Genomic DNA, 12,033 nt, shown 5'->3' with positions numbered 1-12,033 from the left:
AGAACTTATTATATAAGGAAATAGAAGCATTTGGGAAATTGAAGGAAAAAAAAGGAGAAATGGGATGACAGAATGATAGTAAAGGAGAAGGATGATTTAAGTTAAGAAAACAAATTAACAATATCCTTGTCCTGGTATCTTTATCTTAGCTAAAGTTCAGGCAAGCAAGAAAGGAGAGATAGGAAAGATAAGAAAAAATTCTGGCACTGATGCTACAACTGATATTGGTACATACAATTACTCACTTTGAGAAAGAGAATAAAAGGTCATAAATAGCATAGGAATTATAAAATAGCAACAACAAGAACACAGATCACTCAATATACTCTTCAACATTCCTCTTTGTAGCATGAGAACACACTAGAATTTGGATTTTTTCCTTAAATATAATGTTTCCATAATTTAGTATTCAAAATAATCATACAAAAAGCATGACTTAAACTTTCCAACTTCCCTTAACGAGGACTAAATTTTATCAGTCTTTCTATAAACATACTTACATTCAAGAGATGGTTTCTTTTTTATTGATTTTATTACTTTTTTAAATACATGACAACAGTGAAATGCATTACAATCCTTATTACACATATAGAGAAGAGATGGTTTCTAAAATGTAAACTTTTAACTGTGCTAATTAACTCCTTCAACTGTATACATTAGATGGATGCAGTCAAGGGATCCTAGGATCATGGTGGAGTAGGAAGCACCAGGAATCTGTGTTCTAGCATAGAAAACTATTGCGGTGATAGAATCTATTACTATGTAACTACTTTGAAACTCTGGGTTCTATTAAAGTTTTGCACCTTCCAAATAAGTCTTGAAATGGCAGTTAACTGTAGTCAGTATCAGGTGTTAGCACAGTAGTAGCTATGCATCAGCCAACTTAAACTCTATCACACAAGTTTATGGCAAGCATAGTAGAAGAGAGAGAGGAAGAGGGAGAGGGAGGAGAGAGAGGGAAAGAGGGAGAGAGGGAGAGAGGGAGAGAGGGAGAGAGGGAGAGAGGCAGAGAGAGAGAGAGAGAGAGAGAGAGAGAGAGAGAGAGACTGACTCTGACTTTTTCCTCCAAATATCTGATTACAAGTGTGGACAGAGAGGTGGGAAGCCATTGTTACACTTCCACCCACTCTTACAAGGCCATTCCCTCCTGTTGAAGTGATTGTCATGAGATTCAAAGGCTCTAGCCCTTTTTAACCTTAAATTTTCTTGTGAACCCCTTTGGAAAGCTGTACATTAAAGATTAGGGCATTCAAAAGCAATTGTAAACTGGGCGTAGTGGTACACACCTTTAATCCCAGAAGTCTGGAAGGCTGAGACAGGAAGATCTCCAGCCTCAGCAACTTAGCAAGACCTTATCTCAAAATTAAAAAAAAAAGAACTAAAGATACAGCTCCATGGTGGTTCAAACCCCAGTACCAAAAAAAGAAATAAAAACAACAACAATAAAAATAAAGATGTGGAAAAAAGCAACAAATGCCATGTAAAAAAAGAGAGAACAAAAATTATACCTGAATATCAACACCAATAAATAGAAGGGCTTAAAAAGAAGTACTTTTCTGGAGCTGAAACGTACAACGGAAATGAAAAATTCACTGGATGGATACTACGGCAGATTTGAGAAGGCAGAAGAAAGAATCAGTGAAACTGATTCTAGGACAATGAAAATTATTGAGAATGAGGAACACAAAGAAGTGTGGAAATAAATGATCATACAATAAAGGATCTGTGCAACATCATCAAATGAACTAAGATATGCACTGTGAGAATGTCAAAGGAGAGAAGAGAGTGAGGATGTCAAAGGAGGAAAGAGAAGCAAAAAGAATATTTGAAGAACTAGCCGAAAACTTCCCAAACTAATGAAAGATATGAATAAAAATATTAGGAAAGCCAGGCATGATGGTGTGCCCTTATAATCCTAGATACTACAGAGATTGAGGCATGAGAATCTCAAGTTCAAAGCCAACCTGGGCAACACAGGGAGATTCCATCCCAAATAAAACAAAATATTCAGGAAAATCAAAAAACTAGAATATACACTCAGTTTCACACTAAGACACATTATAATCAAACTTTCAAAGACAAAGAAAATCTTGAAAGGAGTGAAAGAAAAGCAACTTGTCATATGTAAGATTCTCAAGAAAACTATAAGCACATTTCTCTCATCAGAAATTTTGGAGAACAAAGACAGTAGGCCAACATATTAAAAGTCTTAAACAAACAAACAAACACACACAAAAAAAATCCTCTATCTGTAGAAATTAAGATAGTTCCAGATTAATAAAAACTGAGGAAGTTCATCACTACTAAACTTGCTATGAAAATTACAGGAACTCCTGCAAGTTGAAATGAAAGGACACTACACAAAACTAAAAGTTACCCGAAGAAATAAAGAGCTGAATAAAAGCAAATTTATGGGCATTTATAAAATCTAATATTATATATAATAATAATGTATATATTATTGTATGACTTAAGAGACTAATACATTTTTTATTATTAGTCTAAAAAGTGGTCCTAGTGTAATTTTGATATGTACCTCTACATTTTGTTTTCTACATAATTTAAGAGAATGGATTTAAAAGAATTATTAGTTTATGTTTGGGGGCACACAATGTAAAAGATTCAATTCTGTGACATCAATCACCTAAAGGAGTGAGAATGTAGTTATAAAAAAGCAATGTGTTGTTGTATGCATTGGAGTTAAGCTGGTACACATTCAATCAAAAAGTTAAAATGTCATTATTTAAACATAATTCCATGGCATCACAAAGAAAAGAGTTACAGAATATACAAAAGAGGAGAATTAACAATTAACTAAACACACAAAAAAAGATAGTAATGCAGAAAAATGAGGGACAAAATAAGCAAAACAGGATATTTAAAAAACAGCAAAATTATAGAACTTCCTCTATACCAATAATTACTTTAAATGAATTAAGCTCTCCAATCAAAGGACAGAGATTGGTAGCTTTTATTTAAAAAAAAAAAATCCAACTACATATTGTTTATACTAGAATCACTTTAGATTCAAGACATTAAAAGATTGAAATCAAATAGTAAAGACACTCCATACAAATAGTAACTATAAGAGCAAATTTATAGAGAGAAGAGAGGGCCATACTAATACCAGAAAAAAAAAGACTTGAATCAAAAAAGGTTATGAGAGATAAGGAAATACATATATATTAAAAGAGGTTCAATACGAAAGATATAAAAATTACAAATATTTATGTACCTAATAAGAGACCTTAAAATATATAAAGCCAAAACTGACAAAATTAAAAGGAGAAATGGTTCATAATTTTAGTTGATGGAATCAATACCCTCCTCAGTAACAGAACAACCAGACAGAGTAAGGAAATAGAGGACTTAACACAATAAACTGACTAGATCTAACACATTTATACAACATTACAACACTGTATCCAACAACAGCATACACATTCTTCTCAAGTGTACATAGGACAAGTTCCAGGTTAGACTAATTGTTAAGCCATAAATTAAGTCAAAATGTGTCATAAACATACAATAGAATAATATTCAGTCTTAAAAAGGAAGGACATTCTGACAACACAGATTAACCATAAGGACATTATACTAAGTAAAATAAGCCAATCACAAAAAAGAGAACATATGATTCCACTCACATGAGGTACTTAAAGGAGTCATATTCAGAATGGAATGACAGAAAGTAGAATGGTGGTTTCCAGGAGTTGGGGGTCAGGGGAAAATCAGGAGTTATTGGTTAATGGATACAGAGTTTCAGGGGTTTTTTGTTTTGTTTTGTTTTAATATTTTTAGTTGTAGTTGGATACAATACCTTCATTTTGTGTATTTATTTTTTATGTGGTGCTAAGGATCCAACCCAGGGCCTCACAGGTGATAGGCAAGCGCTCTGGCCCCAGAGTTTCAGTTTTATAAGATGAAAAGAGTTCTGGAGATGGACGATAATGGTTCCACAGCATTACACAAATATCTCATACCATAACTTTAAAAATAGTCAGATATAAGGTTTATGTTAGGTGTATTGTTTAATTAAAAATACTAGAAAACAATTATAAATACTCAGATTTAGAAATACTTAAAAATTTTTGTCAGATGACTTTCCTGTTTTGTTAAAACTTTTCCACAATTCCTTCTTCTATGAGTTATCAAATAATTTTTCTTCCCCTACTGGTAAAGAGCAAAAAGAAATCATCTGTTTCATAACAATGAAGCCAAACTTCAAACTTACAAACCACATTTGCTTTCTGTTTGAAACTGCATGAACCACTACTTCTAGGTCTTTTACTGTGCCAGTCAGCTTCTGTTTACCTTCCTACCAAAAAGCTTGAACCTCATTCTAGTTATCTGATATGTATTATGTCGTTTAGCCTGTATTTTCATAGGGATCACTATGTAAAGTGCATGGGAATTACATAACAAAGTTTACCTAAATCTGATTTCCTGCATAGTTCCTAAAAAAAAAATGTAGGTTACCACAGCTGTGTGGTATATCTCTGCTGCCCTCTACAGGAATGATTCTTAGATGACAATGATAAAACAAACTGAAAATCCAGGCAGCAGAACTGTCAACCTTCATGGAAAGTCACGTCCATAATCAACTACATTTGTTAAGTGTGCTAAAAGACAGTAGTACAGAGAAGTTACTGCCATGGACTTTAGTTCCTTCCATGCTTTCCTTCAAGTAATTCAGCATGTTACATTCCAAGGAATATAACACAAATCGTTAAAAAGAATTTGGCATCAGACTACATAAATTAAAATCACACTCTGCCATTTACTAGCTGTGCCTCCGTTCCCTCATCTTTCAAAAGGGCTTAATAGTAATATTTACCTCATATATTCGACACTTAGAAAAGTGGTTAACACAGTAAGAACTCAGGGTATGGTTGGTAATCTTATTATTGCTATTAGTATTACTTGACACTACAGCAAAATGGTTAGAACCACAGCTCAGAAGCTAGAATGCCTGAATTAGAATCCTGTATTAGTTAGTATTAGTAGTTTAAAACACAATGAAAATTATTTAATTATCCCCCTCAGAATTCTCATCTGGAAAATAGGGAAGATAAAAACAGCTCCCACCTCACAGAGTTATTTGATGGTAATTAAAAGTAGATAAACAGGGCTGGAGATATGGCTCAAGCGGTAACGCATTCACCTGGCATGCGTGGCGTGCTGGGTTGAATCCTCAGCACCATGTAAAATAAAATAAAAATGTTGTGTCCACCAAAAACTGAAAAATAAATATTAAAAAATTCTCTTTCTCTTCTCTCTCCCCCCCAAAAAAAGTAGATAAACAAAAATAAATAAATAATTACCAAATCCAAGGAAAACAAAAAGTTGTGAGAGAAAAATAATAATTGAAAGATCAACAGAAAATTTCAGATCATGGCATGCTTCTTAGCCTGCTTACAAATAATTAATTCAGAACAGATAAGAAGGCATGAATACAAAGATAAGAACAATTAAGGAAACACCACCAAAGGCAAAAAATAAAGCACAAGTAACTTGCCCTAGAGACAATGAAGTAATGTTTTCAAAATTTCAAAGAAAAATTATTCTCAATCAAAAATTCTGTACAAGTTTTTAGTCACATACCAATGTATGATAAAAACATCTTCAGACATGCATTCTCAAAAATATTATCTTCTGTAAATTATTTCTGAAAGCCACTGGAAGATGTGTTCAACCAAGACAAGGATGAAAACAAAAAAAGATGAAAACATAAAATATAGGATAAAAATGGAGCTCTACACAGGAGAGAAGTAAATAAATTTCTTGAATAGTGGTAAAAGGAGACATCAGAGTAACAATGTCCAGGAAACAAAGAGGACCCTAAGTTCAAATTGGAGCATATAGGAGGTTGTGGGTGGGCGTTCTCCAAGAAAATGGAATTGATAGAATGCCTGTTATTTCTGAAATGCTTAACAACAAAGTAGTAAATGGATGGTCTCAAACTAAAAAGTTTCTTCTCAGCCAAAGAAACAATCTGTGAGGTAAATAAAAAACCTACATCTTGGGAGCAAATCTTTACCCCTCACATCAGATACAGCACTAATCTCTAGGTATATAAAGAACTCAAAAAGCTAAACACCAAAAAAACAAATAACCCCAATCAATAAATGGGCCAACGACCTGAAGAGACACTTCTCAGAAGAGGATATACAGATCAACAAATTCATGAATAAATGTTCATCATCGCTAGCAATTAGAGAAAAGCAAATCAAACTCTCACTCCAGTCAGAATAGCAGCTGTCAAGAACAGAAACAACAATAAGTGTTGATGAGGATGTGGGGAAAAAGGTACACTTATACATTGCTGGTGGAACTGCAAATTGGTGCAGCCAATATGGAAAGCAGTATGGAGATTTCTTGGAAAATTGGGAATGGAACCACTCTTTGACCCAGCTATCCCACTCCTCAGTCTATACCCAAAGAACTTAAAAACAGTGTACTACAGGGACACAGCTATATCAATGTTTGTACAGCACAATTCACAATATCTAAACTGTGGAACCAACCTAGATGCCCTTCAATAGATGAGTAGATTAAAAAAAAGTGGCATATATACACAATGGAATATTACTCAGCAATAAAGGAGAATAAAATCACGGCATTTGCAGGTAAATGGATGGAGCTAGAGAAGATAATGCTAGGTGAAGTTAGCCAATCCCCAAAAAAACAAATGCTGAATGTTTTCTCTGATATAAGGAGGCTGATTCATAGTGGGGTAGGGAGAGGGAACATGGGAGGAAAAGACAAACTCTAGATAGGGCAAAGGGGTGGAAGGAGAAGGGAGGGGACATGGGGTTAGAAATGATGGTCGAATGTGATGGACATTATTATCCAAAGTACATGTATAAAGACACAAATTGGTGTAAACATACTTTGTATACAACCAGAGATATGAAAAATTGTGCTCTATATGTATAATAAGAATTGTAATACATTCCACTGTCATATATAAATTTTAAAAATGAATTAAAAAATTGAAAAAAACCAAATAAATAAAATATTTAATGGTAATTAAAAGTAGAAAAACAAAAATAAATAAATAATTGCCAAGTCCAAGGAAAACAAAAAGTTGTGAAAGAAAAATAATATTCACATTTTTAATATCATGTATCAATATTATTGATTCACAATTGTGTAAATACTGAATAGAGTAGTATCTAACCCCACCTTGATATATTTGTACCAGGTGGGATAATGGAAGTACAGAAAACTTTCAGTGTATTTCAGATGGAAGTGAGATGAGGGTTGACAAGACAGCTCAGTATTTATCCATGTTTAGAAGTATAATATAAGTATTATTTGGATATAAAGTGGTTAAGACAAAAAAATCCAGTAGATTCAAAAGACTCTGAGAAGACACCTAAAGGCTCTAATGAGCAAATGTTGTAAACAAAATAAAACTTTCTGAAATACTTTCTTCTTACCTTAGGAAGCTCAGATAGTCTCTCATCACTTGTCAAAGAATGACTACTTGCACAAGAGGCACAATCTGAGATTTCTACAGCACCCTTACCATCTTCCCATTCATTATATTCACTAGCATCTTCCCTGTCACTGTCGATCTCCCAGTCAATAAACTGTAATTCATCTAAAAGATACAATTTTAAAACATTTTTTTAATCTATTTCACATTTTCAGTACCTAATACATCCATGTTACTGGGTGATTTTTTTAAAAAAAATATATTGACAGTAAAAAGTAGATTTCTAGTCTTTTCTCCAGTGACTGTCCCTCAGACTCACAAGTTGTTGGGATTACATACGTGTACCACCAAGCCCAGCTTTTTATTGTTTTTCAATACTTATAATTTCTCCAGCATGTTCAAGAAAATATGATATATATGTTATTTTTTTCAGCTTTCTCACGTATCTTAATTGTTTTCACTTAACATAATGAAGAGTTTTTCTTTTACCACTAAGGAATGAATATCCCCATTCTTTTCTACAATTTAGTATTCCACTGCATAACTGAACAATAGCTTATTTAAATCATCTACCAGAAATGATTTTTCAAATGTCTCCAAAAGTAGAAATCTACTTTTTCTGTAGATTTCTTTCATCAATAAGGAAACAAATAAATTCAGCATTTAGTTTACTTCAAAAGCATTGCTACTTTTGTAAAATTTTAAGTCTGAAAGCTAAATTATTTTCATATATTAAACAACCAAATATACTGATTCTAATCTGCTATGCTTAAATAAATGAAAGCAGTTATTAAAGATGAATTATTTTTGAGGGATAATATATAAACTTTTCCTATGATAAGAATGATACTCCTTAATAGTTACTTCAGCAACTCAGAAGGGTAATAAAATATCATGATCCTATTTTGTAGGACTGATAGTAATAATTACACTTCCAGTAAAGTGAAGTAATATTAAAAAGAAAAAACATACTATCTTTAATACCTGAATGGACCTAAAAATTTAAAAAAGAAAATTTAAGGTAAAGTTAAAATATGGAATAAACAAAACAAAGTCTTTAACATGATACTGTTATTCCAGAAGCACAGTGAAAATCCATTATAATCATTAGAAAATACTAGAGATTGGGGTGAGTTGTGTCTCTAGTAACTTAAGAAATTTTGCCAAAGTCATGTCCAATTCAAATGAAGAAGGGGAATTTTTTAAGAGAAAAACATTTTTTAAATTTAAACTTTTGTTTTTCCTTTTAACCCCAATTCTGGCGTGTACAGACTAAAGTCTCTTGACTATATGGCTAAAAAAAGGTCTAGGAATACTAAAGGTTATGAAGCCATCATACAGCAAAGAAGTCAGACATCTCTGGGTCTGAATATCAACTGGCACACTTATTGTGGGACTGGGGCAGTGACTTGACTTTTCAAAGTTCCAAATTTCTTCTATAAAATGAGGGTACTTCTTAGCTTGCAATATATAGTATATAGGAAAGAAAATAACATATATAATGCCCAGTCAAGTGTCTGGGACAACATAATATCTTGACAAATGGAATAGCTGTCATTCACTAAAGGTAAAAACAGAAAGACACATTGGGGGATATGAGAAAAGAGAAGCAGAGGGGAAAGACAGAAATGTCCAGCAGCTGCAAACATGACTGCATACACTCCAAGGATAATTTACTTGTTATCTACAATTCAACTTTATATGAAAAGTCAACAATATATTAACTCATTTTGAAGTAATTAGCCCAAGGAACCTCTCCATTTTATGAATAGAGTTTTGGAAACTACCAAATATTTCTTTTAATACAAGAAGACAACATAATTTTTTATTTTTAATGCCAGTTTTGAGATATAATTCATATACCACTACTATTTATCCAAGAAAAGCATACATTTGTCAATATTGAAATTATGTTCTAAAGTATGTGAATAAAAGCAACATAATTTCAATTAATATGCTTGAATTAATAATATAAGCACTATCAGCTTATGTATAAACTTGAAATATCACTTCACCTGAGAACTACTAAAATATCAAGGGTAGTCTCCAAAATGGCATATAAAATGTTCAAACCACCATACAAAATGTTTAATCACCTGCCAGAGAGGCTGTTTATCCAAACCTAACCTTGACTAAGTATCTAACATGAACTATCAGAGTTAAAAGTCACAAGTTATTTTGAAAGCATTAAGATTTTTAAATACTCCAGATTTTTAAATTTGCAAAAGAACATAATTTCCATAATAGCACAAATACAGTTATCAATTAGAGGTGATATTATACTACAGAGGACCAACATATTTAGTTGTCAAAAATTGGGGGTGGAGGGTACTACTGTGATCTAGTGGGTAGAGGCAGGGATGTTTCAAAACACTCTAGATAATATGCATAGGAAATTTCTCCTTATAACAGAATTACCTGGCTCCAAATGGCAATGGTATCAAGGTTGAGAAACCTTGTTTTTAAACAAACTAAAACATGATGCAATATAAAAGGCCATCAGAACAGAAATTTGATGTTATACTTCTACCACACATTGGTTGTCACAGTATTTATTCAATGTTAATAAGTGAGCAAGAAGGTAGCATGGGTGTAGCATTATGTGGGAATTGAGAGAACTGGTTTTAGCATCAAAGAGACTGAAATTAAATCCCAACCAATTCTGATAAGTCTAAGCCTAACTTGTGAACTGTCAAAATAATACCTGTAATATCTATCTCTTAGACTTATAAGAAATATTAAAAGAGAAAATGTTTTTAAAGATGTTATCAAAGAAGCTAGGTCTTGATAAAATCATAATTAATAATAAATATAAAAAAGAATGTTTCTTCCAATATTGAACCCAGTATTTAATAGAAACTGAATTTCTTACAAAATTAGCAATTTACCTTCACTGGCCCCATCTTCTGGACATAAAATATTCCTGTTATGGATCTTATCTATTATAGAGCCATGTTCATTATTTCTCTGTGATTTAGGAAGTGTTTTGTCTTCATCTGACAGATCACTTCCACTGGAACTCCATGTTATATCTGTAAGCTCATTGGTATTCTTAGATGTGGTAGTTTCTGTTAAAGAAAAAGAAAATACACAAATATAATCATATGGTTATTTATTAGAATATTTTGTGCACGCTACTTTGCCAAAGTCTCAACATAAAAAACTCTGATGAAAATAAAAACAATGACTTATATCAAATCTTGCTGCCTAAAGCTCCATGTACAACTTCAAAAAGACTTTGCATTAAATCCAAGTTACAAGAAAAAGAAGTAAAACTTTTGAGGTAAGTTATAAAGACAAATTATGAAAGGAGCACAAAAGAACACTGGAAAAATAAGAGTTGAAGTAACAACATAGAATAGTTTATGAAACTACAAGTGAAAAAGCACAAAACAAGGCCCAAACCACAAAACCAATATATATGAATAATAAAAATGTGTGCTTCCCATGCCATGCAAGAACCCTGGTAGCATTAGAGTGCTTAAAAACTTTTGCATGTAATTAAATTTTTTATTTTGAGATAGTGGATTCATAGTTTAAAGAAAGAGTATAGAGACCCTTTATATCTTCCAACGGCAATATCTTGTAAAACTGTAATATAATATCACATCCCAGATTTTGACACAGATCACGTCAAAATTAATTAAGATGCCCTGTGTTAATTTACCATAGCCATACACTTCCCTCTCTCACACATTAATCCTGACCCCTGGCAACCACTAATCAGTTTTGCATTTCTAATGTTTATTATCATTTAATAATGTTATACAAATGAAATCAGTCCTTTTAGGACTGTTTTTCCCCCCCACTCAGCATAATACTCAAGACATTCATCAAAATAATTCTGTGTACAAATAGTTACTTTCTTTTTATTACTAAATAAGATTCCACGTATGAATATACCATAGTTTATTTAATCATTTACCCACTGAGGATATATGCATTATTTCCAATTTAGGGCTATGATGAATAAAGTAGCTTATAAACATCTGTACATAAGATTTTATACGAATGTAATTTTCATCTTCTGAGATAAATACCTAAGAGTACAATTCCTGGGTTGTATAATACTTGCATGTTACTCTTGTAAGCAACTGCCAAAGTGTTTTCCAGAGCAGCTGTAAAATTTTATAGTCCACTAGCAATTAGTGGACTAACTCTCCACATGAGGCCTCATTAGCAGTCGGGTGTTTTTACTCCTTTTTATTTTAGTCATTGTGATAGATGGAACACCTAGAAGGAGTGGGGCTACTATATCTTTACAGAATCACAAGTCAACAGCAAACTTTTCTGATATTGATCAGAAAAGAAATATGAAACTAATTAAAACCATTCATTATATTCATAACTGTAGCTATAATGCTAAAACTATTATTCTATCTTATCCCACATTTTATGGAATTTGTGAAAATTTCAAAGTTCAATTTCAAAGTCATTTCAATATTCTACAGGATAAAAGACATTTATTTATAATTTATGTTTTACAGAAAAGGAAACATAGGCTTAGATGTTAAGTGGTTTCGTTTAATGCATATGTATAGAACCCATGTGATAAAGTAAACCATGAGAAAGAAAAAAAGAAATAGCAT

The 12,033-nt window shown here is 32.4% G+C and overlaps 1 protein-coding gene across 3 annotated transcripts in view; it reads right to left on the bottom strand.

Moving 5' to 3' along the window:
* Spidr (scaffold protein involved in DNA repair) overlaps positions 1–12,033 on the bottom strand; it is a 384,856-nt gene that overhangs the window by 339,977 nt on the left and 32,846 nt on the right. The window contains exons 4-5 of one of the 3 annotated variants that reach the window (XM_076835428.1): positions 10,333–10,512; positions 7,446–7,609 (exon numbers count right to left, since the gene is read on the bottom strand). In XM_076835428.1, the coding sequence (XP_076691543.1) occupies positions 7,446–7,609; positions 10,333–10,512 (344 nt within the window). Of the gene's footprint in view, positions 1–7,445; positions 7,610–10,332; positions 10,513–12,033 lie in introns of those variants that run through there. The other 2 variants (XM_076835429.1, XM_076835431.1) reach the window with 2 other exon arrangements.

The sequence above is a fragment of the Callospermophilus lateralis genome, chromosome 16 (genome assembly GCF_048772815.1).
Source record: "Callospermophilus lateralis isolate mCalLat2 chromosome 16, mCalLat2.hap1, whole genome shotgun sequence".
Lineage (NCBI taxonomy): Eukaryota > Metazoa > Chordata > Mammalia > Rodentia > Sciuridae > Callospermophilus > Callospermophilus lateralis.
The sequence above is the reverse complement of the archived record's forward strand: the minus strand, read 5'-3'. Positions and strand labels throughout refer to the sequence as shown.